The sequence below is a fragment of the Jaculus jaculus genome, chromosome 4, assembly GCF_020740685.1.
Source record: "Jaculus jaculus isolate mJacJac1 chromosome 4, mJacJac1.mat.Y.cur, whole genome shotgun sequence".
Classification (NCBI taxonomy): domain Eukaryota; kingdom Metazoa; phylum Chordata; class Mammalia; order Rodentia; family Dipodidae; genus Jaculus; species Jaculus jaculus.
In genome coordinates, this window is record NC_059105.1 from 39,492,293 (window position 1) to 39,518,412 (window position 26,120).

Consider the following 26,120-nt stretch of genomic DNA (forward strand, 5'->3'; position numbering starts at 1 on the left):
ACAGGCAAGCGCTTAACCGCTAAGCCATCTCTCCAGCCCGGCTCTCTTTTCTTATTGTACTGATGGGCATGTGTGCCCCCCTAGTATTTGCCACCATCCACACTCTGGGTGGCTACCCTACTCAGTGCAGTCAGCTCTGAGCCCCTCCTCTGTGTCCGAGGCACAGGTAGGCAGGCTGGGGAGTGACCCGTGTGTAATTTCATACTGACTCTGGGATTGGTCCTGTGACTTCCTTTGGCCAACAGACCATTCATAGCAATGCAGACAGAGGCTTGAAAGGTGCTTGTGTATTATGGAATGGCACATTCTTGCTGTTTGGGGGAACTCTGTAACCGTTCCTATGAGAATGAATGTGGGCTAGCCTTGCTGGAGAATGAGAGACTGTGGAGCAGAATTCCCAGCTGAGGGACAGCCTGAGAACCACACCAGTGACACCATCTTAGCCTATAAGATTCCAGATGGGCAGGCCCAGAGCAAAAGAGTCCCTGTCAGGTGACCTGCAGAATCATAAGTCATGATGTCATTGCTTTAAGGCACCAGGTTTTGTGTTTGACTCATTACAACAGCAAAAGCTAACCAAGAATGCACAATAGACTTGATCCACATAAGGCTATGTGCAAGCACTCCAGACACATTTGAACCAGTGCTGCCAGCATTTGACCATTTACCTCCTCAGGGCGTAGGTTACATTGAGATGCCACGGCGTTTATGTAAGCCTCCACCACTACTGTCGCCTGAGGAAAGCCGAATCCTCGAAAGGCCGTGTTAGATGGCAAATTTGTTTTGCACACCCGACCCCGGCACCGGAAGTTAGGAATGTGGTATGCATTTTCAGATTTCAACACGATGAACTCCAGCACCTGAATTAAAAGCAAAATAAAACCTCGTATCTGTCTGATGCTTAAAGCCACTTTATATGAACTTTATTTTAATTTTATTTTTTAGAGAGAGAGAGAGAGAGAAAGTGAGAGAATTGGGGCACCAGGGCCTCAGCCACTGCAATAGAAGTCCAGACACTTGCGCCACCTACTGAGCATGTGCGACCTGCACTTGCCTCACCTTTGTGCGTCTGGCTAATGTGGGATCTGGAGAATTGAACCCGGGTCCTATGGCTTTGCAGGCAAGCACCTTAATGGCTAAGCTGTCTCTCCAGCCCTGAAATTTATTCTTAACTTACACCCTTCTAGTTTGTAAGACATTAATGATGATGCATATGTTCTATGGGAAAGGTTTAATTCTCATTTACCAGTTCAGACTCATCGGGCGTGCACCCTCCGTTGATGTAATACTGTATGTCAGCAGCCTTGATCTCCCCACTGTTCATGAACCCCACCTGCAAAGTGATAAACGAGGTGATTTTCTCAGTGGTCCTTTGTGACAAATTGCTGGACACAAATGTCTGAGCATGGCTGTTAAGCGTATGCACATGCATGTCCTCAGGGGAACCCGAGGATGGACATTATCCAGAAGGTTCTGCCTACTCCTAGGCAGCATCCAAACATCCCCTGGAGTTCAGTAATGTCTTCACCGTGGATTTGTTGTCAGGGAATGACCTCTTGGCAGTTTGCTGAACTTCTTGCTCACACTCACTTTGTATTTCCCCAGGAGTGGGTGGCGGCCAGCGGTTATCAGCATGTCATCACCGCGCTCCAGAACAAACCGGATCGGGTGGCCAGTCCTAGGGGAAACCCCTGTGTTAAAAAGGTGCATTTCCCCCCTTGTTCCTGCCCCCCATTCAAGTGGGGAGACTTCTAGTGGGGTTGCACTTACTCCCCATGGGGTTGTGGCTTATGCATTGTGGAAACAGCAGTCAGTAATTTTTTTGGAGCGGGGGGGGGGGGGGGAGGGAATGCCTCTGGGCATGATGTCTCAACCTGCAGCACTTACAACCTTTCTGCCCACTCTTCCACAATAATAATAATAATAAATAAATTTGAAGAATGCTTGATTACAAAGGCTTCTCTTACACACACACACACACACACACACACACACACACACACGGTGCTTTTTTCATGAAGTTGTAGAAATATGGAGATAGGGGAAGGGAACTTGAGGTAATTAGCTTAATGGTGGTTTTAAATGGGAATAGGTAGTAACATGCCTTGAACAACATTTGAAACAGTGGGGAACTAAAATTAAAGAATACTTCTTATTTAGTGATTATGACTATTTATAGATGGTGATGATTGTGATGCTACACTATTTGGTTATAACTTGTTCCCTTTAAAAATATTTTTATTTATTTATTTGTAAGGGGGAAGAGAGAGAATAGGAATGGATATGGCAGAGCCTCTAGTTGTGCAAATGAACTTTAGATGCATGTGCCAGTTTGTGCATCTGGCTTTATGTGGCTGCTGGGGAACTCAACCCAGGTCTTTAGGCTTTGCAGGCAAGTGCCTTAACCAGTGAGCCATCTCTCTAGCCCAAATTATTCCCTTTTAATTCTTAATATTACATAAAGGAATTTAATGATCATTTTGCAATTATGTGTATGTGTGTATAAATAGGTTTATTATTACAAGTTTTGCTATAGTAAAGGAAGCATTGAAATGCTGCTACTTGGGCTAGAGAGAAGGCTCAGATGTTAAGGCACTTGCCTGCAAAGCCAAAGGACCCAGGTTTGATTCCCCAGTACCCACATGAAACAACGTGGCATATGTGTCTGGAGTTCATTTGCAGTGGCAAGAGGTCCTGGCATGCCCATTTTTTTTTCTTCTCTCTCTCTCTACCCCCCTCTCACTCATATAAATCTGCCTCTCTCTCAAGTAAATAAATAAAATGTTAAAAAAATAAAATACTGCCACTGCCACAAAAGGGCTGCTGAGATTAAAGATGGATCTCCAAGGCTCTGTCAAGCTCAACCTCCCTCCCACGCAGGGCCCCTGTGGAAAAGTGTCCATCCAGGTCTCTGCTTCCTAGACCCTGCAAACCCACTACTTAGGGCAACCACTTCTACTGCTAGAGAGACCAACAAGCTAAGTGTTCGTGGTCTTTCTTTTTTATGGGCACCTTCTGGGGTGAGGCAAGTTTTCCTGGGTGTAGCTTAGTGAGCTCGGGCAGTTGCAAAGGTCACTGGTCGTGGGAGCATCACTGTCTGGTTCTAGCAGGAGGGCAGAGGTTGAGCGGGCACTGGAGGCAGCAGAGCAGAGCTCCTGGCTTACTGCAGGACACCTATGTTCCCTGTAAGGCTGAGATGAAAGGCGGAGTACAGGGTGGGAAGGACTCACATGACATGCGCACGACTCAGGCTGCTACCGTACAATGGTCACTGGACTCTTACTTGCTGGCGGCCACGGCACTGACGGCTCCCAGCAGAGCCGGCTTGGTCACCTTCCCGCCAAATGCTCCTCCAGCTCTTTTCATGTGGCAGGCGATTCTACTCCTCGGGACCTTTAGTGCTGCAGACACGTATTCCTGCAAGAGGAAGGTCCTTGAAGCCACACAAATGCAATTCCATAGCTTACTCTCTCACCATGTCCTTCCCCTCTGCAGTGAAAGAAATTCATCCATCCAATCAATGCCTATTTTAAAAAGTTATGCCACTATCATAATCTAACTTTAGAACATTTTCAGCGTCCCCAGAGTCATCATGTATCTATTAGGCAATCATTCCTCATCTCCTCCTAACTTCCCAGCCTTAGGAAATCCTGAACCCAACTTTCTGTCTCTGTAGATTTGCCTGTTCTGGACATTTCACATAAATGGGATCATACAATGTGTAGCCTTTTGTGATTGGCTTCTTTTGCTTAGCATAATGCTTTCAGGGGTCATACATGTTATTACATGTTTACAAGTCTTTTATTGTTGTGGTTAAACAACGGACATGCCAGATTTTGTGTATATGGTCATCTGCTAATGGACATTGGGTTGTTTTGGACTATTACAAATCATGCTGCTGTGAACATTTGTATAAAAGTCTTTATGCAAGGCTGGAGAGATAACTTAGTGGCAAAGGTGCTTGCCTGCAAAGACCCATGTTCGATTCCGCAGGACTCATGTACGCCACATATACAAGGTGGCAGATGTGTCTGGAGCTCGTTTGCAGCAGCTGGAGAAATGAGTGTATCCATTTTCTCGCTCTCTTCCTCTTTCTCTGTCTCTCTTTCTCAAATAAATACATAAGTAATTTTTAAAAAGTCTTTATGTAGTCGTGCTCTTATTCTTCTTGGGTAAATATTTAGTTGTGGAATTGCTGAGTGATATGGTCACTTTCTCTTTAACATCCCAAGAAATTGCCAAACTGTTTTCCAAAGTGGCTGTGTTCTTTTTTCATGTCCATCAGTAATTGATGAAGGTTCCAATTTCTCCTCATCTTTCCCAACACTTGTTATTATGTGTCATTTGGTTTATAGCCATTCTTTTGGTTATGACATGGTATCTCACTGTGATGTTGCTATGTATTTCCCTGACAACTGATGATGCTAAACATCTTATCACATGCTTATTAGTCACTTACATTTCTTCTTTAGAGAAATAGCCACTTGAATCCTTTCCTGGCACTGCTTTTGGTGCTGCCCTATGTTCTGGGATACAGCAAGTGGTGGATGCCTAGGGCCCGAGTTTCCCTGGGAAATGCCACCTGTTGAGGAACTGACTGATTGTAATCTAGGAGGGGTGGGTAGCAGATGGCAGTGATGATCTTGGTACACACATCATTGTCCTTTGTGGCCCAGAGTTATAGGTCTCCTGCCAAAGGGGACCTCAGAAGTGATCTCTATCATCTCCCTCAATTTACAGAAAAGGAAATTGCACTTTGCAAGAGAGATCAATTTTAGGGTAAAGCATGTATCTTTCTGCTTTTCCTCTGCCTTAACTCAAAACTTTCAAAAAACCTGCTGTGGATGCACATGCCTTTAATCCCAGCACTCAGGAGGCAGAGGTAGGAGGATCACTGTGAGTTTGAGGCCAACCTGAGACTGCATAGTGAATTCCAGGTCAGCTTGAGCTAGAGTGAGATCATACTTCAGAAAACCAACCAAACAAACAAACACCCCAAAACCTTTCAACTGTAAACTGGGGGTGGTGGCGCACACCTTTAATCCCAGCACTCAGGAGGCAAGAGGTAGGAGGATTGCCATGAGTTCGAGGCTACCCTGAGAATACAGGGTGAATTCCAAGACAGCCTGGGCTAGAGCAAGACACTACCTTGCAAAGCAAAAGAAAGCAAGAAACAAAACAAAACAAACATATAAACACAAAAAAATCTTGCAACTGTAGTGGTCACGGCTACACAGCCACTGCACTGCTCAGTTACTGATGCCAACCTCGAATGGCAGTTGGCAATGCCCTCCTCCCGTGGTCCACCTCTTCAGGAACTCAAGGTCCACTCGCCTGTCCTCCATCAGGAAGTCCAGCTTTCCTCCTCAGGACGCTTGGTGCAGGTCTTCTTCTTAGTACAATGTGGAAATGTATCCACAGTGTGCCCAGCACTATTCTAGGGCAACAACTCTGTATTTCAAAAAGGGGAATGAGCTGGGCATGGCGGCGCACGCCTTTAATCCCAGCACTAGGGAGGCAGAGGTAGGAGGATCGCCATAAGTTCAATGCCACCCTGAGACTACATACTGAATTCCAGGTCAGCCTGAGCTATAGTGAGACCCTACCTCGAAAAGCAAACAGCAAAAACAAAAACAAAAACAAAAACAACAAAAAAAAAGGGGGAATAAGGGGATTTGCTCACTTCCCTGGAGGCAGCCAGGCCTTCCATCTCAACCACCAGCATAGGACTGGAGTTGGCTCACTCCTTGGTGAGCCAGAAATGCCATTGCTTTACAAATGCCCCCACCTGCCCTTGAAGATAGTCATGTTGGATCACAATACAAATGATCAACCAAAGTAAACTCAATTATAATACTAAGACTTTGATGTCTCTCAGATTTTTCACACTATTTAATTGTTATACAGAAAAAAATGGACATCTTCCCCCATGTCTTGGAATGTAGCAAAATTTCATGATCACTTTGAAAGATATTGCCCCATTTTTTTTTTTTTAATTCAGGCTGGGCTTTGGTTAGTATTAAGTATACAGGAAGTTCAAGATGCAAGACTGGGAGGAATCATGTCATATGATTGTGTGGTGTCATTTTCAAGAATGTCCTTTTACCTGCACACGAGTTGGAAACTGTGTTGCCAAGTGTAACACCATTTCTTTATCTTCGGCTTTTGGGATAGCCAGGATACTTTGTGTTTCCATGTAGAAATGTTCTTGACCTTCTACATGGACTTCACCTGCAAGGCACAAACACAGACGATGTTCAGTCACAGCTAGTGCATGAGCTCTAGGGGTGTTCTGTCAGGAAGGGCGGGCCGCATAACCTCATGGAACTGGACTTGATAACACTTGCATGAAACAACTTTTCTCTTTCTGTCTGTGCCTGTCCAGCTTTGCCTTTGTTGACCTCAGTTTCCTCGTTTGTGTAGCAACATGGTCAGACTTAGGATCACAGACTAGTCTGGCTATATGTCCAGGCTCAGCCAAGTCTCTGGACTGTGAATATGGCCAAGTTGTTAAACCTAGTATCTTCAGCTGTAAGATGGAGTGGAAGATAGTAATCTGTAACTGAATTAGGTGACACTGATAGCTCATGGACCTCAGAGTGAAAGTAACTTGCTCAAGGATGTAAAGGTTGAAAGTGGCAGAGACAAGGTTATGCTCTGCCTTAAAACAATCATGCTTTTATGGGATTTGGTAAGCTTTCTGGCTTGTTCATTACATCATGTAAGTGGTGTGTGTGTGTGTGTGTGTGTGTGTGTGTATGCACACACATGCACAAATGTAAAAGCCAGAGAACACTAAATGACAAACATAATAGAAAGAATAGAAAGTTCGTTATTGGATAAACTACATGGGATCTGTATAATAGAGTATTACCAAACAATGAGAAAGAACTACTGATTTAACACAATAGGGATTACTCTTCCAGCATGTGAAATAAATGTGAAATAAGATTTCAAAGTTCAAAGCAAGTCAAACTCTATAGGGATAAAAGTTTGAATAATGCTTTGGAGGCCACCAGGAGAATTCCTGGGTGCTGGAATGTTCTGCATCTTGATGCAGGTGGTATTGCATAGACTTATACATATGTAAAACCCATAAAGCTGTAAACTTATTGTTCATTTTAAAATTATTATTTAACATTTGTGTCAGGAGAGACAGTGTACTGGTTTAGCTGTGGAATATCCCCCACAGACTCATGTGTTTGAATATCTGATCCTCAGTTGGTGGCTCTGTTTAGGAAATTTGTGAAACCTTTAAAAGGTGGAGTCTTGCTGGACGAAGTGTGTCCCTGGAATGGGACTTGAGGTGTTATAGTCAGCTCTACTTGGTGCTCTTACATTATAAACTTCCTCCCTGCTGATGTGAAGATGTGATGCCAGCTGTCTGCTCCTGCCATGCTTTTCTTACCATGACAGACTTCCTTTTATAACTCTATGCCAAAACAAACCCTTTCCTTCCATAGACTGCCTCTGATGGGGTGTTTTGTTCCAGCAGTGAGAAGGTAACTGATACGGAAATATCAGTTTTTCTCAAGCATATGGTGACACGTAAAATGGAATGGCATGGCTGGAAGCTGGAAGAGAGTCAGTTCCCAGACAGTCAGCGCATCTAGTGCCAGAAGGTGCTAATTGGGCAACTGGGGGTAAATGACCAATATCTGTCCAAGCAACTCATGGTCTAACCTACTTAGCAGCAAATAACCTGTTGTGATGCCCACACAAGTGCGATAGTGGCACACAGCCATGGTGGGGAACCAGCTGCTCTTGATTTGACTAACTGATCTCCTCAGTGGTATGGGACCCATAGCTGGAGCTGGGAAACAAGTCAGAACCATATCCAAACATAAGCCCACTCTCCAATATCAAGCTACCATCAATAATGGGCTACAAGAGGGCCAACACCTAGTAAGCTCTCTGTAAAAAAAGTAAGAGTTATCTCATTTGTCCTGGTGCTAACTTACTCTCTGTTGGAGATCTGCTTCTCTTTTTCAGATAGATGTAGATCTTAAGGAGAGAGCCACCCCTCATACCTCAAAAGGGCCCTGGCTGAAACTAAGAAAAATTGGCAAAACAAGCAAGGGTGCTGATTTCCTGATGAATGGGATACCAGCACAAGGGGGAAGGAGACAAACACAGAGAAAAATCAACCCCTACCACATCAGAGAGCCAGAGCCTCAGAGGCCCCCAACACCTCATCACTGAAGCAGACCAAAAATAAACCAACATGGCTCAGGGAAATTTTGCAGAAGAGGGGTTGGAAAGAATGTCAGAACCACATGTTGGGTCATGGTATGCACAGACATTTATCTTACCCATAACTGTGGGCTAACTCCACAATGCATGACCCATATACCTCAACAAGGAGGGGCCAAAGGGGAGGGGGTAGGTCACAGATGAGCCTAACAATGTTACCAAACTGACTGTATTTGCTGAATACAAAACTAATTAATAAAAAAAGTAAAAGTAAAAAGTAAAGATAAACCTTTAAGCTTGTTTTTTTTTTTTTTTCTTCTCTTGCTCAAGACTGCTGTACGTACCTTCAATTACCTGATCCACCTGTTTCCAGGCATGTTCTACATTTCCTTGCTCGATTTTTCTCTCAGTAGAAAGAAAAGAATTGTGCTCTAAGGCTTGCTGTAGGGGAAAACCAAACAAACCAAAATAAAATAATTTATTTTTGCATTCTAAAAAGCCACTGGCCTATCATCTGAATTCTATGCTTCTGCTCCATCAGACCTTCCCAGACTAAAACAACTGGAGCCAACGCAGGGTGAGACCCAAAAGGACTTCAGGCACTGATGACTCATCAACTTTGTTCAAGGCTCTTGAGAATTGTTGAGAGGGGTACAAGTGTACATAAATGAGGTCCCACCTCTAGACTGCTGAATGACTACCTAAGGCACTTCAGAACTAAGGTGCGAACTCAGGCAAGGAAGTTACATGATAAAGAGAAGCCCACACAGTATTTAGTAGGGTCTGCTTAAGAATGGCCTGGAATTGACTACCTGAATTAGATCATTTTAATCATTTTAAATTAGGGGCACAGCATAAAATAATCTGAAGGTGAAGTGAAGTGAGGAGCCCAAATGAAGCCTATGCCAAGTTGGCAGGGCCATGGACTTCCAATGAGGAGAAAATGAGCAGTGATCTTTAAAGTGTGGACTGGGGCGGGTCTATGGAAGACCTTGATTCTATGCTAAGGGGTTTAGACCTTACCAAAGAGGGCAGAACTGAATGGGGAACCTTTGTGGTTTAGAGGTAATGCTGTGAGTAGGTGGGCTGAAAAGGAAGTCACCTAAGTGTTAATTCTGACAGTAACATGGAAAGAGAGGGCTGGAGGGTGAGGTGAAAGTGAGAATTCAAAGAAAGGAGTAGATTTTGGGGGCACTTAAAAGGTAACTAAGAAAGACTTGAGTTTGGCCATTGTTAGGGAAAACCAGGGAGAAGCAAAAGGGTGTTCCAGGCTGCATGCTGTTTATGCCTCTGCCTATCCATCTATCCCTCCACCACCCAACACGCTTACTGAGCACCTGCTATGGGGTTGGCACTTTCATAGGTACCACTGATAAAAATGAAATACAACACGTCCTTGCCCTCATTTATAATAGTGCAAACCAGAAATGATAGTTAACAGCTAGTGAATGCCTTTCCTGTCCCAGGTGCTATTTTAAGCATTTTACTGATTCTGTCTACTTGACACTACCTTTTAGCATAAGCATTATTTTTTCAAGGTAGCACCTCACTCTAGTCCAGGCTGACCTGGAATTCACTTTGTACTCTCAGGGTGGCCTCGAACTCTCAGTGATCTTCCTACCTCTGCCTCCCAAGTGCTGGGATTAAAGGCATACACCACCATGCCTGGCCTAGCATAATCACTCTAAAGTTCCCATTTTTTTTTTTTGAAGGGAAGAAGAGTTTATTTCATATTATATTTGCAGAGGGTAAAGCTCATATGGCAGAAGCAGTAAACCAGTGTCCCATTATCCCAGCAGCAGAGAGGAAGTGAGAGCAATGAACGCTCGACTAGCTTTCTCTCTTTCTTGACCCAGAATTCACTGTGTAGTCTCAGGCTGGCCTTGTAAAGTTCCCATTTTATATATGAGGAAACCAAAGTGTGAGAAGTTTAAGTAGTTTGCCAAAGCTCTCATTCTTATTAAGAAGCTATGAAAAGCAAGGTCACAAGTTGTCTCTCTCCACAGCTTGTGCCGAAGCAGCAAGTGGGCAGGGAGGACTCAGCAGTTGTAACAGGGTGAGTTCATGCCACAGCTCTAGACTTTGCTACTTCCTGCTTTTGCATGGACGGCCATAAGGGCATTTCTCTGGTGCTGTTTTTCTGTACTCCCAGGCACAAGAGAGGTGGATATAGGGTGCTTTGTGTCTACAGATCCCCATGGAAGTGTGGGTGGGGAGAGGAAGTTTAGGTAGGAAAGGTCTCACTCTCTCGTGTTGATGTGCAGATTACTGGAGGCTTTACTGTGCAACTATAGGTAACACTGAGCAAGCACCGATGGAGTCCAGCATACACAATTTCACGGCCCCCTAGATGAACATGCTGCTCTCGTCATTCTCAAAGATGCAGCGCGCTTGGACTACCTCGATGGTGATGATCTTCGGCTCTATGTCTTCATAAGCAATCCTCACATGTTTAGCTGCTGCTTTGGCATGAGCATAGGTGTCTGCAGCCACGGCACAGACAATCTGACCCACGCAAATTACCTGCAGAAAAGCCACATGTTTGTTTATTAGTTCAAACATAGAATCACCCCCAAAGGAATTACTGTTCTCACATTCTTATGTTTAACTACTGGGCTTTTGTGGCTAAAAATGAAGACTGTTTTCTGTCTATGAAAATAAACTTAAAACAGCGGGTTGAGTGGGACAGAGGAGGCACAAAGACTGGATGCAGAATGTTAATTGTCTGTATTTCACGATCTGCCTTCTGTTGTCTTGGCCCACACTTCTCATCATTTCCATAGTGCCCAAAGTGATCCAGTCAACCTGAAATTCTGCTTTCTTTCAACGTCTTGTTTTCTATGTTGTCTCTGGATTATTTATTTATTTATGAGAGAGAGAGACAGAGAGAGACAGAGAGAGAGAAGGCAAGTAGTACACCAGGGTCTCTAGCCATTGTAAATGAACTCCGAGTGCATGTGCCACCTTGTGCATCTGGCTTTATGTGGATACTAGGGAACTGAACCCTGGTCGTTAGGCTTTGCAATCAAGCACCTTCACAGCTGAGTCATCTCTACAGCCCCGCCTCTAGCTTTTAGCAAGCCTTCCTTGAGAGGACTGATGGCTTTTTATCAGAATTCAGAGGGATCTGTGATTAAGACGAAAATGGAGGGGCTAGAGAGATAGCTTAGCAGCTAAGCCGCTTGCCTGCAAAGCCAAAAGACCCAGGTTTGATTCCCCAGTACCCACATAAAGACAGATGTACAAGGGGGCACATGCGTCTGGAGTTCATTTGCAGTGGCTAGAGACCCTGACATGCCATTCTCTCTCTAATAAATAAACAAAGATATATTTTTAAAAAAGCAGAAAGTGGAGAACAACTGAAGTAGAGTCATTGGTGCCTGGTAAATAAATCTTTGTGATGTGAACATGCATCTGTGGAGGTGATAGTCAACAACCACTTTGGCATTTCTAGCAGAGCATTAGAACAATAATCCATGCACACACCTCATTCTGTGCATATAAAATCTCTCCACTATGGTTATTATCTCCTGGAACATCCTCTGCTGTAATCACATCAACCACACCAGGACATGCCAGGGCTTCTGAAACATCAATAGATCTGGGAGGACAAACATGAAGCCAAGCATTAAAGTTGCAGGGTTAAGTTCACAGTGTAATATAAATCATTCCTGAAACAGGGAAAAACTATAATGGGTGTCATAACTAAATCATGGGGCATAGTCTGTGTTGAAAAATATTAGTACTTAGCTGGCATTGTACCTCTTGGCTGTAGCTTCCTATACAAGCTTCTGTGTTTAAAAAATGACTCATCCAGAAGAGATGACTATTCTAAATTGACTTAGGTATGTCATAAGCTCTCAATTTGAATATGAAATATGATGCATTTCACTGACAGATTTATCATGCATTTCCTTACGTGATCTTTGCATGAGCTCTGGTACTAGTAACTACAGCAAGGAAGAGTTCTTGGTCAATGGGAGGCATGTCATCAGTATATATGGCTTCCCCTGTGCCATGTTTAATGGCCGACTGGTGCATGACTGGGTGTCCAACTGGATCTTGTGCAGGTTGGCTGGGATCCACACACTGTTATCAAACAAAGCAATTTATTTTACACCAACATTGTCATACCTGAACATTGGGTCTGATATGTTTAGGGTTATGCACAAGTCAAGATACAGGCAATCTAATGTCAATGTATGTTAGTCAAGGTTAATAAATATTCCTTGAAAATGATGATAAGGGAGATAGATATTCTGGTTATAATACCCTTCCCCAAAGAAGACATCATTCATGCCCTCAAGGATTATATAATTTAATTGGGGAATCAGAATATATACAAACACATATTAAAATAATGTAGTTTGCTTCTTATAGCAATAAAGAATAATTTATACAACTGTTAAAAGACAGTGAAAACACACAGGTTTGTGGGAGATGAGTGGGACTATAATAAATAAAAAAGATGGAGCTCTACAGCACTTATGTTGAGTCATTTTTTTTTGAGGCAAGCCTTATAGACTGGCCTTTTTCCTATGAGAGAGAGAGAGAGAGAGAGAGAGAGAGAGAGAGGGAGAGAGAGAGAGAGAATTGGCACACCAGGGCCTCCAGTCACTGGAACTTCAGGTGCATGTGCCACCTTGTGCCCATGTGCAACCTTGCACATGTGTCACTTGTGCATCTGGCTTACGTGGGATCTAGGGACTTGAATATGGGTCCTTAGGCTTCACAAGCAAGTGCCTTAACCACTAAGCAATCTCTCTAGCCCCAAGTCAGGTTTTAAAGGAGAGGGGCAGACAAGGGGAAGACACTAGTGAGGAAAAGGATAAATTTTAGGCAACAAAAACTGAAAATAGTAGAGAAGGAAGATTCAAACTCTAATTCCGCATGCAACCTTGAAAATAAAATCGCTAGTTAAACAGCTAGTTTAGTAAAATAAATGAAGCAAGCAAAGTGTTAGAAGCTGACTTTTTTTTAAAAATATTTTTAATTAATTAATTTATTTGAGAGCGACAGACACAGAGAGAAAGACAGATAGAGGGAGAGAGAGAGAATGGGTGCGCCAGGGCTTCCAGCCTCTGCAAACGAACTCCAGACACATGCGCCCCCTTGTGCATCTAGCTAACATGGGACCTGGGGAACCGAGCCTCGAACCAGGGTCCTTAGGCTTCACAGGCAAGCGCTTAACTGCTAAGCCATCTCTCCAGCCCAGAAGCTGACTTTTATAGGTGATATTTACTAGTAATAAAGTTGTTAAAGACAGAGGCATGTGCATAAAACATATTTGAATGCATAGACAGATTTTAAATGCATAAACAGATTTAAAAAACAACGACAAAAACAACAAAAAAAGACCCTGCCCACCAACCTGAAACATCTGAAGTCCTTGGGGTGTTTTTATCGGAAAGTCTTCTAGGGCACTCACAAACTTTTCTGGGATATCAGGAAACTTCTTGGGATCCTGAAAATAATGATTATTTCCATTCAACTTTATAGCCTGAGTTACTAACTAGGAAATAGAATTATCCAATCTATTCTTCAAGATCTTAGACTGCAGTTCTGCTGGGAGAAAGACCTGCAGGTCAGGTTCCCTAGGCTAGGAGCATTTGTCTGAAGAGTCCCTTCAATATCCATTGAGCAAATGGTGTTTTCAATGAGTGAAGACTTCTCTCACCATTTCTCCTTTTGGATGAGTAGAGGAAAATAGAATTAAACTAAATATATAACAAGGGGGGCATTGCTAAATCAATTATGGCATATTCAGAGAAAAATTTTTATAATTGCTGGGCATGGTGGCGCATGCCTTTAATCCCAGCACTTGGGAGGTAGAGGTAGGAGGATCACTGTGAGTTCGAGGCCACCCTGAGACTACATAGTGAATTTCAGGTCAGCCTGAGCTACAGTGAGACCCTACCTTGAAAAACCAAAACCAAAACCAAAACCAAAACCAAAACCAAAACCAAAACCAAAAAAATTCTATAATCATGAAAGTGGTTGTATAGAAGTATATTTATGGATTCTGAAATATGCAGTTCAAGAAATACAATTAAAAACAAAAAATGGATTAAAAACTTATGTGCAGAATGACTCCAATGTAAAAGAATATATAAGTACTGTGGTAGTTTGAATAGATGGCCCCCAATATATTCAGTTCTTTATTGTTTGTAGTTTGCATCTGCAGCCACCTGGCTGGAGGCAGTGTCACTGGGTGGATGTTAATGTGTGGTAGTTGGTTTCAGATTTCAATCTAAAGATATGCAGTGTACCTAGTTGGAGTTCCTGAAGTGTGCTGTGGCTTTTGACCTTTAGGCTTGTACTTTTCTCTGCTTGGACCTGTGAAGGCAGGCCAGCTTCTTCTGCCATTTACGGAACTTCCCCTGGATCTGTTAGCTTCAATAAATATCCCTTACTCCATAACTGTGCCTGGTCTGGAAGTTCATCTCAGCGAATCTGAAGCTGTCTGCTACAAGTGCATAAAATATACTTATATAAATATAAGACATTATATATATATATATATATATATATATATATATATATAAATGTATATATTCCAAAGTGCTAACCGTGATTGTAGTAGTCTTATTAGATTACAGTAGATTTCTGAAATATTATTTCTATCGTGAAGGCTATATATGTGATAAAAAGTTATATAAATCTGGGTGTGGTGGCACATTCCTGTCATCCAAGTAGGAGCCAGAGGTAGGAGGATCACTATGAGTTCGAGGACAGCCTGTGTTAGAATGAGATCCTATCTTGAAAAAACAATAGAAAAGAAAATATGATAATTTATAATATGTAAAATAAAAACATTTAATAGGTAACATATTACATATATGATTAGACATTTATATACTGAATATGTTAAACAATATATAATAGAAAACATAATGATATCTAATAAGAAAGCATAATAATACAAAAAATGAAAAGAACTGGTTGAACCAACAGAGTAAAGCTCTTAGTCATAAAAGAAATAGGAGGGAGGAATTTGTCTGCTATTTTTGGGTCAGTTTGTAGCTTAGGCTTATCGAAAGGGCATCCATAGGGCTGGAGAGATGGCTTAGCAGTTGAGGCGCTTGCCTGTAAAGCCTAAGGACCTAGGTTTGGCTCCCCGGAAAACATGTAAGCCAGATGCATATGGTGGTGTATGTGTCGGGAGTTCATTTGTGGTGGCTCGAGGCTCTGGCATGTCCACTCTCTCTCTCTCTAATAAATAAATAAAAATAAAATATAAAAGAGAACATCCATAGACATGAGTACATTCTTTTTTTTTTTTTTTGGTTTTTTGAGGTAGGGTCTCACTCTGGCTCAGGCTGACCTGGAATTTACTATGTAATATGTAATCTCAGGGTGGCCTCGAACTCTTGGTGATCATCCTACCTCTGCCTCCCGAGTGCTGGGATTGAAGGTGTGCGCCACCATGCCCGGCTCCAGAGTACATTCTTTTTTTAAAAATATTTTATTTATTTATTTGCAAGCAGAGAGAGAGCACATGAGGGAGGGAGAGAAGAGAGAGAATGGGTGCATCACGGTCTCCAGCTACTGTAATCAAACTTCAGACTCATGTGCCACTTTGTGCATCTGGCTTATGTGGATTCTGGGGAAATGAACCAGGGTCCTTAAGCTTCACAGGCAAGCATCTTAACTACTAAGCCATTTCTCCAGCCCAGCATGGGTATATTCTAAGAAACAGCTCCAGATGTAAGTTGAAAATAATGAAGGGTAATATAAACTAGTTAACAGAAAATTGGAAATGATTTGAATGTTTAAAATATAGAATGCAGGTCCAGGTGTGGTGGCACATGCTTTAATCCCAGCACTTGGGAGGCACAGGTAGGAGGATTGCTGAGAATTCAAGGGCCCCCTGAGACTACATAGTGAATTCCAGGTCAGCCTGAGCTAGTGAGACCATACCTTGAAAAAACAAAATAAATAAGTAAATAATTAATTAATTAAAAAATAAAATAAAATATAGAATGGATTGAATACTGGTATATTCATCCATCAACATGTCATATAGCCATTATGTCATCACATTGTTGACAAATATTTAATGGCACTGAAAGACATTATTATACTGAATAGTTATTAGCACACCCTCCCATGCACACATCTTTAAGGAAGAATTTAGAAGGATGCACACAAAAATATTAATAGTGGTTGAATAAGAATGATACTGGTATTCCAGGCAATTTCCCCTCTCTTTTGATTGAATTTATATTTCTAAATTAAAGCGTTAGTTTGATAAGAGACACTTGAAAAGGAAAGGATATAATATACTTACTAATGGCTTTTTGCTCTTGTTGGTCAACCTTGCGTTACAGTGTCCTACAGATTACAGTGTAACAGGAATAACAACGCTGTCCCCTTTTGAGTCCAGGACTGAAGGAAAGGCGTGGGGAGGAGCCTCAAAGGTCTAAGTGCTAAGGCCCACCCCAGGCACGTTCAGAGTTCACCCACAGCAGGCAGGGGAAGTTTCTCATGGGGGTTGGGGGGGGGCGACTCGTCCTCAGAATGCCAAGGCGCCCAGGGACCCACACAGGTCATTTACCATTTTATTCAGTCCTCGCCGCACTTTGAGGTAGAACTTGAAGAGCAGACTGATGATGAGGGTCCTCCGGTATTCCACCATGCCCCCCTCAGCTGCTGGTGGAATGCGAATCTCCTCCAGGACCCACCGGCACGCATCGCTCAGCATTTGGTCATCCCACTGCCTGGCAGGAGAGAAGGTGGATGTGTCACAGAACAGGCAAAGATCTGGTTGGGGCTTGTGCCCTCTGAAACTCATGCTGAGATTTGTCACAGTGATGGAGTGGGGAGATGAGGCCCCTAAGAGGGGCGCAGGACTTCTTCAGGGCTGGATTAGCTATTGGGAGAGTGGGTTGTTATAAAAAACAAGGTTGTCCTTTTGTCTCATCTACTTTCGATGTTGAGCAGCAGCAGTAGGAAACCCTAGTCAGAGATACGCTATTGGCCTTCCAGCCTCCAGTTCCAGAGACCAAAGTAGTACTCTTTTCTTTCACAAATTACCCAGTCTCAGGTATTTTGTTATAGCAACAGAAAGTGCACTAAGACAGACACTCAACTGATAGTGCAAAAAAAGCTGGGGTACAACTGTAGTTGCCTTTGAAATCTAAACATCATAGTCTCAAAATGTCTCACATTCTGTCTCTCCTTTTTTTTTTATTTATTTATTTGAGAGTGACAGAGAGAGAGAGAGAAAGAGAGAGAGGGAGAGAGAGAATGGGTGTGCCAGGGCTTCCAGCCACTGCAAACGAACTCCAGATGCATGCGCCCCCTTGTGCATCTGGCTAACGTGGGTCCTGGGGAATCGAGCCTTGAACCAGGGTCCTTAGGCTTCACAGGCAAGTGCTTAATCACCAAGCCATCTCTCCAGCCCGTGTCTCTCCTTTTTAATTAATTTTTTGAGGCATGTTCCATCATGCGATGGTTCCATTATTCCTTACTGAGCCTTCTTTTGTTGTTTTTAACTTTATGAGCTGTAAATATGGGTTTACCTCAAGTAACTTTTCTTTTTTTCTTTTTTCTTTCAAGTAGCTTTTCTAAAACAACAACAAAAAGCAGGGCTGGAGAGATAGCTTAGTGGTTAAGGCACTTGCCTGCAAAACCAAAGGACCCAGGTTCAATTCCCCAGGACCCAGGTAAGTCAGATTCACCAGATGGCGCATACATCTGGAACTCACTCGCAGTGGCTAGAGGCCCTGGCATACTCATTCTCTCTCTCTCAAATAAATAAATAAAAATTTAAAAAATACTATAAAAATCAAAATTTTCTGAGACCTTGAATTCTGCTATATTTCTAGCAACTAGATTGGAGCCTGGCACACACCTCATAGGTAGATTACTTAAAGACAATATCTACTCAAACCATGTAATTTGTGTAATAATCTTATTGACACTTACAGTTGGCTGGGGAGTTGGCTCAGTGGTTAAAGGCGCTTGCTTACCAAGGCTCTGGCCTAGGTCTGATTCCCCAGTACCTATGTAAAGCCAAATGCACAAAGTGGTGCATTGGTCAGAGTTTGTTTGCAGTGGCAAGAGGCCTTGGCATGTCCATACTCTCTCTCCTCTTTCTCTCCAATAAATAAATAAATAATATTTAAGAAGACTGCAATAAAAAAAATCATTGAGGGCTGGAGAGATGGCTTAGTGGTTAAGCGCTTGCCTGTGAAGCCTAAGGACCCCGGTTCGAGGCTTGGTTCCCCAGGTCCCATGTTAGCCAGATGCACAAGGGGGCGCACGCGTCTGGAGTTCGTTTGCAGAGGCTGGAAGCCCTGGCGTGCCCACTCTCTCTCTCTCCCTCTATCTGTCTTTCTCTCTGTGTCTGTCGCTCTCAAATAAATAAATAAAAATTAAAAAAAAAAATCATTGACTTGGACAGGGCTGGCTTTTGGATGTCAGTACTTTTTAAAAATTTTTCTTCAGTGCTTAAATTTTCTAGGTAAATACACACACACACACACACACACACACACACACACATATATACATACATGCATATATATCATAATATATATCCATATATATATATGAATATTTTCCCCAAGTACTATTTCAATTTTAAAAAACTTAGAAATAGAAAGGCCTGCATCATGCCCCAGATGTGCTATGACACACCTCCCAATGAGCTGCCTGCAGGTCTGGCTTGCAGAGACAATGGTGGGGCCAACGTTTCCATAGAACACTTGAAGTTCCTTGATTGTGTTTGTGCCATCTTCAAACTTCACGCTCATGCCGGCATTGACAATGGCGGCGGCATTTTCCTGACGTTGAGCCAGCCGGAGCCCAGCCACGAAGTGCCACTACAGACAGAAGGGTATTTGATCACTTAGTGCTTGTGTCTGGTGTTCTGCAGGACAACAACGCCAGTGGTTATCTTTATTGCCTGGACATTGTGTAAATTCTGTCCCTATGTGCTTTGCCCATAGAGATATTTGATGCTCAGCTACTCTGCTCATTTCTGATTCATCTCATGAGGAAACAGACATTAGGAACCTGTAGGAGGTCACCCAGGAGGTGGCAGAGGTCGGTTTGGAGTCTGCTTGAACTGTAAGCTCTGCCTTTTTTACTAGGAGTTAGCACCTGTGGTCTCGGGGAATTGACTCAAACTGTTTAGATCTCAATTTACTTTAAAAAGAGGCTGGGGGACTGGACAGATGGCATAGTGATTAAAGGAGCTTGCTTGAAAAGCCTTCTGGCCCTGGGTTCAGTTCCCAAGTACCCACGTAAAACCAGACAAACAAAGGGACACATGTTACTGGAGTTCATTTGCAGTGGCAAGAAACCCAGCACACAATTCTCTCTCTCTGCTCACAAATACATAAAAATAAGAGGAGATTTGGGGGCTTCAGGAGACGTTATTGCTTGCAAAGCTAGCTGGTCCGGATTCTATTCCCCAAGTATGCACGTAAAGCCAGATGCAGCAATTCACTGCTGTACTCATGCTCTCTCTCTCTCTCTCTCCCTCTCTCTAAGCAAAAGTGATTGGGTTGGCTCAGATGCAACAGTCAAGATTGCGGGTGGGATGAGGGGGAGACAAGGAGATGATGTGTTTCTCAGACTCAGGTACTATGGATTCATTTGCATGGCTTTAGTTTTGCTTTCTAGGTAAATTCCATTTGAATGAAATCAAGAAAAACTTGAATGCTCTGGAACACAGCCTGCAAAGTTCCACCTAGGTCTATTCCTGCCATTCGAGGTAGAATCTCATTGCTGGTGACCTGAAGTCGGGGCTTCGAGTGGCCAGCATCTTCGTGGGGGTGGGAGGAGAGGCAATCGTATCACTTGAGCCCTGTGTGGCCTAAAGGATGTTTGATATCGAAGGTGCTGGTGATAAAAGAAGGGCTTGTAGCATGTAGGTCATATGTGGGATACTGTTTGGTGGGGAGCCTCCTCTCCATTCCTGCTGCCACCACATTCATTACCATCTCCCACCTGAATAATTATACTGACCTCCTAATCGATCCTTCAACATTCAGACCTCCAATTTAACTTATTTGAGAGAGACAAAGAGAAAGAGGGAGGGAGGGAGGGAGAGAGAGAGAGAGAGAGAGAATGAGTACACCAGAGCCTCTAGTCACTGCAAACAAACCCCAGATGCAGGTGTCACCTTGTGCATCTGGCTTATGTGGGCATTGGGGAATGAACCTGGGTTCTTAGGCTTTGCAGGCAAGTTCCTTAACCACTAAACAATCTTTTCAGCCATTTATTTATTTATTTATTATTTGGGGGAGGAAGAACAATTTAATTTTCTCTCTCCCTTTCTTTCTTTCTCTCTCTCTCTTTCTCTCTCTCTCTCTGTGTGTATTTATGAATGATATGTGTTGATATGGGCATGTGCATGTGTGGCACTTGAGTGTAGGGGTCTGAGGACAACCTTGGGGTGTCTGGCCTCTCCTTCCACCTTGCTTATGACATAGTCGCCTTTGCTTTTGCTGCTATGTATGCCAGTCTAGCTGGCCTATGAGCTTCCTGATTCTCTGGTTCTGCTTCCCATCACCATAGGAACATTGGATCACAGGTGCATGGACCACTTTGCATCTACCTTTTTTTTTTTTGCTGGGAAATTGAAGTTGTCATTCTGCTTATCTGGACCCTTCCTGGGTGGATCTAGAGGCTATAATCTACGTTGGATCCTGACTGCCAACCCTCCCATTGCAGAGCTCCAACACGCTGGCTCTTCCAGCCTCAGCTCTTCCAGTCCTCTGTCCCAAGTGATTAGCTTTTACTTCCTATTTCAAGTCTTTCTCACTAGACTTAGAGAGCTTGGTGGAAAGGACCCTAGAGCTCACTAACTCTTGTAGTGTCTTCTGAGTTTAGCCCTGTGCTATGATATACAGCAGTAGCTGCTTAATATAGACATGATTTCATTCAAACTGCCTAGTCCATAAGTATTGTTTGACTGGGAATTACCTTTATGGTACACTTTATAATAAACTTTCAGCTTATTAGAAATTTCTTATAGCTGGTACAGACTAGAAATTTACACAATCTTGGCTAAGATACATATTCAACCGAAACCAAAAATTCCACTCACGCAAAAGGTTCTCTTTGCGAGCCCACAGTATATCTGTCAAGCCCAAAGTAGGGCCCAGGACACTTTAGGGGCCCATGGAAATGTTTTTTATTTTTAAGACTGCACAGAGCTCAACACTAAAGAAGACTTACAACATGCCCTCTGAGGCTCAGGGAATATTGTGGAAGAGGGGGTGGAGAGATTGTAAGAGCCATAGGGTGGAAAGGAGTGTTCTGGTATGTTGTCCTCGCCCTCCCCCCACACAGAGACTGACCAGTACATTTGTGACTCCACAGTGCATCCTGATAACCTTCTGGAAGCCCCTCTGAAGTACAGGCTTTCTGCAAGCAAGCAGGACACCATGGGGCAGGTGGCAGGTCGGAGCCTTACCTGAGTAGAGTAGGGAATAGACACAGACAACACAACCTCTTCTGGTCTCAGGTTGGCCTCCGCTGATCCCTCAAGGAAAGGACCATTTAAAGGGATCTGCCGTTCTCCTTCTGTTAGAGAAAGTAAGAAGTGATGAATAAGGTTTCGCATACATTTGAATTAGTTTGAAATAAAAATTGCTTCATGAGAAATTGTCATCTCTTTGAAACTGTGGAGTGAAATTTTTCATACTCTTTAAAGCCACAGAGAGCCCTCTTTTTAACTACTTTCGTGACTTTGTATTTCTATATTTATTTATTTTTTTTTGAGAAAGAGAGATAATTGGCACACCAGGGCCTCCAGCCACTGCAATTGAACTTAGATGTGAGCACCACCTAGTGTGCATGGGTGACCTTGTGCTTGTGTCACCTTGTGTGTCTAGCTTATGTGGGATCTGGAGAGTTGAACATGGGTCCTTAGGCTTCGCAGGCAAGCACCATAACTGCTAAGTCATCTCTCCAGCCCTTGACCTTTTTTTGATAGTATTTGGGCAGCTCACAAGTAGGTCAAATATTTAAGAAAATTGTGAGATGCAATGAAGTGTCTCATCTATGAGATACAGAACACCTAGAAGGCAGGAAAGTTGATTGTAGTTTCTCCCTTATTTTTGTTTGTTTTGAGGTAGAGTCTCTAGCATAGCCTGACCTGGAACTCACTCTGTATTCCCAAACTGACCTCAAACTCATGGAAATCCTCCTAGCTCTAGAGTGCTGGGTTTAAAGGCGTGTGCCATGGCACCCTGCTCTTCCTTATTTTTGAGGTAATGTAAACATAGCCCAGGAGGGGAAATAAGATGTCCTTGGGTGCCTAGTTCATAATTTACAGCAGAAAAAAACATAACAGGCAGTGATAAACATAAAACAGAATGCCTAAAGCTGGGTCTCTTACCTTTAGATATCACATTGATGGTAGCATTTCCTGCTGCTAAAATGGGATTTAGGTCAGAAAATTTAGGCCGGCTCACCACATGTCCTCCTAATGTCTAAAAAGATATAACATATAAAATGTTTCATTCAGGGCTGGAGAGATGGCTTAGTGGTTAAGGCACTTGTCTGCAAAGCAAAAGGACCTGGGTACAGTTCCCCAGGACCCACATAAGCCAGATGTACAAGGTGGTGCATGGGTCTGGAGTTCTTTTGCAGTGGCTGGAGGCCCCGGTGTGCCTGTTTTCTCTCTCTTTCTGCCTCTTTCTTCTCTCAGATAAATATATAAATAAATAATTTTAAAAATGTTTTACACAGCTATTTGACAAATAAGAAATTCTGTACACAGAGATCTCGTGTAAGATTTTAATTCTGATCTTTGCATTACAGAAAGATCTGGAAGAGTCTTAAGGTAGCTAAATAGATCCAAACAACATATTGTGTCAAATTCCTCCTTTTTTTCTTTTTCTTTTTTTTTTTTTTTGTTTTTTTTTTTTGTTTTTGCAAGGTAGGGTTTCACTGTAGTCCAGGCTAACCTGGAATTCACTATGTAGTCTCAGGCTGGCCTCAAACTCATGGCAATCCTTCTACCTCTGCCTCCCAAGTGCTGGGATTAAAGGCATGCACCATCACTCCTGGCTCCAAATTCCTCCTTTTGACTCCATCCAACGTATAGCCTGAAGAGCTATTCCTCTTCCATGTGCAAAGAGGAGGAGTAATTTCTTGGAGAAATGAGTCTCATGCATATTTGTGTTTGTCTGGAAGCCTTCCTTGATATGCACACTTATTTACTTATTAAAGCATGTATTTATTATTTGACTATGCCAGCATACCACATTGTGTATATGGCAGGGGAAGGTTTCCACCTTCATGTTTATTTATGAAGACAGGCAAAAGAGAAGTGAATAGGAATTTGGAAGATAATGACGTCAGCAGGGTAAGAAGAGGGAGAGTGTGGCCAGAGGGGAGAAAGACTACCCCATCACCCTGGGAGGGTGCAGAGCTTTTCGACAGAGTGAAGTCCAGAGAACAGGGGCATGAGGCATTCAGTTCAACACGGCCACAGTGCTGCTGAGTCATGGAATCTCTACAGCCTCAAACCTTTAGAAATGGCTGCTTCATAGGTTGTCCCATCAGCTGGTGGTCTAAATAGTATGCAAGCTCTCTGGAAGACTGTGAGGACAGGTTGATATTGAGAGGAGCAGTGTCATCCAGAAAGTGGACATAAAACGGGGATGGTGAGAACACACAGATGTTTTGGATCAGCAGAAGGGCCAGAGATAGGAGATATATGTTGTTGTCTGACTCCTACCAAACTCTTTGGACTACCCCATCATGCGTGGAACAGGGAGTGGTCTGAGCCAGTTACTCTTAAGTTCTAAATAATGAGGAAACACCAACTAGCTAGACCATTAGACAACAGGGGGGAATCTGAGGGAATGAACCCTAAGAGAACTTGCAGATGTAGGCTCTAGTTAGCCACAGCAACTTAAGCTTCTTCTCCTGAATGCTATTTGTTAAAATGAGTGAACTGTGGCTTATTTTATGTGACAAGAGAGAACATACAGCCATATTCCTAATTTGGGCTCCTGCCAGGATCCTCAGGTGTTTCAGGAGAGCATAATAGGTCTTGGTCCTCTCCTTTGGTTGCTCCGAGACAGTGAAATATAAGGCTTCGTTCAACTGTGCCAGGCTGTATCCTGCCCCTATTGTGACCCCTGAAAGTAAGAGAATAGAGCATAAATTTTCAGTGACAAGGGATATAGAGGTAGGCTTTTAAATGAATTTTTTTTTTTTTTTTTTGAGGTAGGGTCTCACTCCCATCCAGGTTGACCTGGAATTCACTCTATAGTCTCAGGGTGGCCTCGAACTCACGGTGATCCTCCTACCTCTGCCTCCCGAGTGCTGGGATTAAAGGCATGCGCCACCATGCCTGGCTGTTAAATAAAATTTCTCTTTCCATATTTCGTTAGAATGACAATGGCCCAATGTGGCTAAATTTTTTTTTTTTTAATAATTTGGTTTATTCTTATGATGGCAACCTTGATGTTCAACTTGGAGGATGATGTGCCTTGGAGATTAGTAAACCACACCTCTGGGTTAACGAAGGAGGGAAGCCCTGGCCTGCATGTGGGCAGGACTGTCCCGTATGCTGATAGACCAGATGGAATAAAAGGGGAACAGGGAGAAGGCAGCCGTGCGAGAATGCTCTGTCTGTTTCCTGGCTGCATCATGTGAGTGCTTTGCTCTGTTACACCCTCCATGCCACAATCGACTGACGACTCTGAAGCTATAAAATGAAATGAATCTCTCCCTGTTTGTTATTTCTTTCAAGTATTTTTGTTACCATGAGGAAAGACTAACATAATTATCAAATGTTATGTATCAAATATATATATATATATATATGTATGTATTTGGTTTTTCAAGGTAGGGTCTCACTTTAGCTCAGGCTGACCTGGAATTCACTCTGTAGTCTCAGGGTGGCCTCGAACTCACGGTGATCCTCCTACTTCTGCCTCCCAAGTACTGGGATTACAGGCGTGCACCACCACACCCGGCTTAAATTTTTTTTTCTTAATCATGTTCACATTGATTTTTAGAAGACATATCTGAAGTTCAGTACTTCCTTTAGTTTCCCTGAATAAATTGCTCTGGTATGAAATTTGAACCACAGTCTTATGTGACTTTTTTTTTTTTTTGAGATAGAATCTTGCTATGTAGCCCAGGCTGGTCTTGAACTAGTGATACTTCTTTTTCAGCCTCCCGTATGCTTGCATTACAGGTACATGCCGCCACTCTTAAAAATAATCCAAAGCTGGGTGTGATGGTGCACACCTTTAATGCATGCACTTGGGAGGCAGGGGTAGGAGGATCACTGAGTTCAAGGACAGCCTGAGATTACATAGTGAGTTCCAGGTCAGCCTGTGCTCTAGAGTGAGACCCTGCCTCGAAACCATCCCCACTGCCCACAAAAGACTTCAATATCATTAAACTTAGTGAGAATTTACTTGCAAGATTCCCATTGCCCATCATGTCCTCCTGTGGTCATCTCTCCTACTGATTCCTTATCAAAATAGAACAGGGGGCTGGAGAGATGGCTTAGCGGTTAAGCGTTTGCCTGTGAAGCCTAAGGACCCCGGTTCGAGGCTCGGTTCCCCAGGTCCCACGTTAGCCAGATGCACAAGGGGGCGCACGCGTTTGGAGTTCGTTTGCAGAGGCTGGAAGCCCTGGCGCGCCCATTCTCTCTCTCTCCCTTTATCTGTCTTTCTCTCTGTGTCTGTGGTTCTCAAATAAATAAATAAATAAATAAATAAATAAATAAATAAATAAATAAATAAAAATAGAACAGGGACAGACACCTGCTGTACCTTGTCAACTCAGTCTGCAGGTATGCTCATGGGGTACGATTTGAGTAAGGATGTTGCCTAACTCATTCATTCTCAACAGGGACAGATAAAAAATGTTCACTCATTATACCCAAGCACACACTGAACATAAAACGTGAACACTTTATCTGTGGCACGAGGGAC

The 26,120-nt window shown here is 43.1% G+C and overlaps 1 protein-coding gene across 1 annotated transcript in view; it reads right to left on the bottom strand.

The window, feature by feature from the left end:
* Nucleotides 1-26,120, bottom strand: part of LOC101595411 (aldehyde oxidase 4) — a 67,144-nt gene that overhangs the window by 14,516 nt on the left and 26,508 nt on the right. The window contains exons 11-25 of the mRNA XM_004653588.2: nucleotides 24,154-24,305; nucleotides 22,553-22,646; nucleotides 21,626-21,735; nucleotides 18,838-19,022; nucleotides 16,751-16,913; nucleotides 13,565-13,657; nucleotides 12,113-12,282; nucleotides 11,680-11,794; nucleotides 10,594-10,716; nucleotides 8,538-8,634; nucleotides 6,107-6,231; nucleotides 3,284-3,417; nucleotides 1,591-1,678; nucleotides 1,247-1,333; nucleotides 669-860 (exon numbers count right to left, since the gene is read on the bottom strand). Of these exons, the coding sequence (XP_004653645.2) occupies nucleotides 669-860; nucleotides 1,247-1,333; nucleotides 1,591-1,678; nucleotides 3,284-3,417; nucleotides 6,107-6,231; nucleotides 8,538-8,634; nucleotides 10,594-10,716; nucleotides 11,680-11,794; nucleotides 12,113-12,282; nucleotides 13,565-13,657; nucleotides 16,751-16,913; nucleotides 18,838-19,022; nucleotides 21,626-21,735; nucleotides 22,553-22,646; nucleotides 24,154-24,305 (1,928 nt within the window). The remainder of the gene's footprint in view (nucleotides 1-668; nucleotides 861-1,246; nucleotides 1,334-1,590; nucleotides 1,679-3,283; nucleotides 3,418-6,106; nucleotides 6,232-8,537; nucleotides 8,635-10,593; nucleotides 10,717-11,679; nucleotides 11,795-12,112; nucleotides 12,283-13,564; nucleotides 13,658-16,750; nucleotides 16,914-18,837; nucleotides 19,023-21,625; nucleotides 21,736-22,552; nucleotides 22,647-24,153; nucleotides 24,306-26,120) is intronic.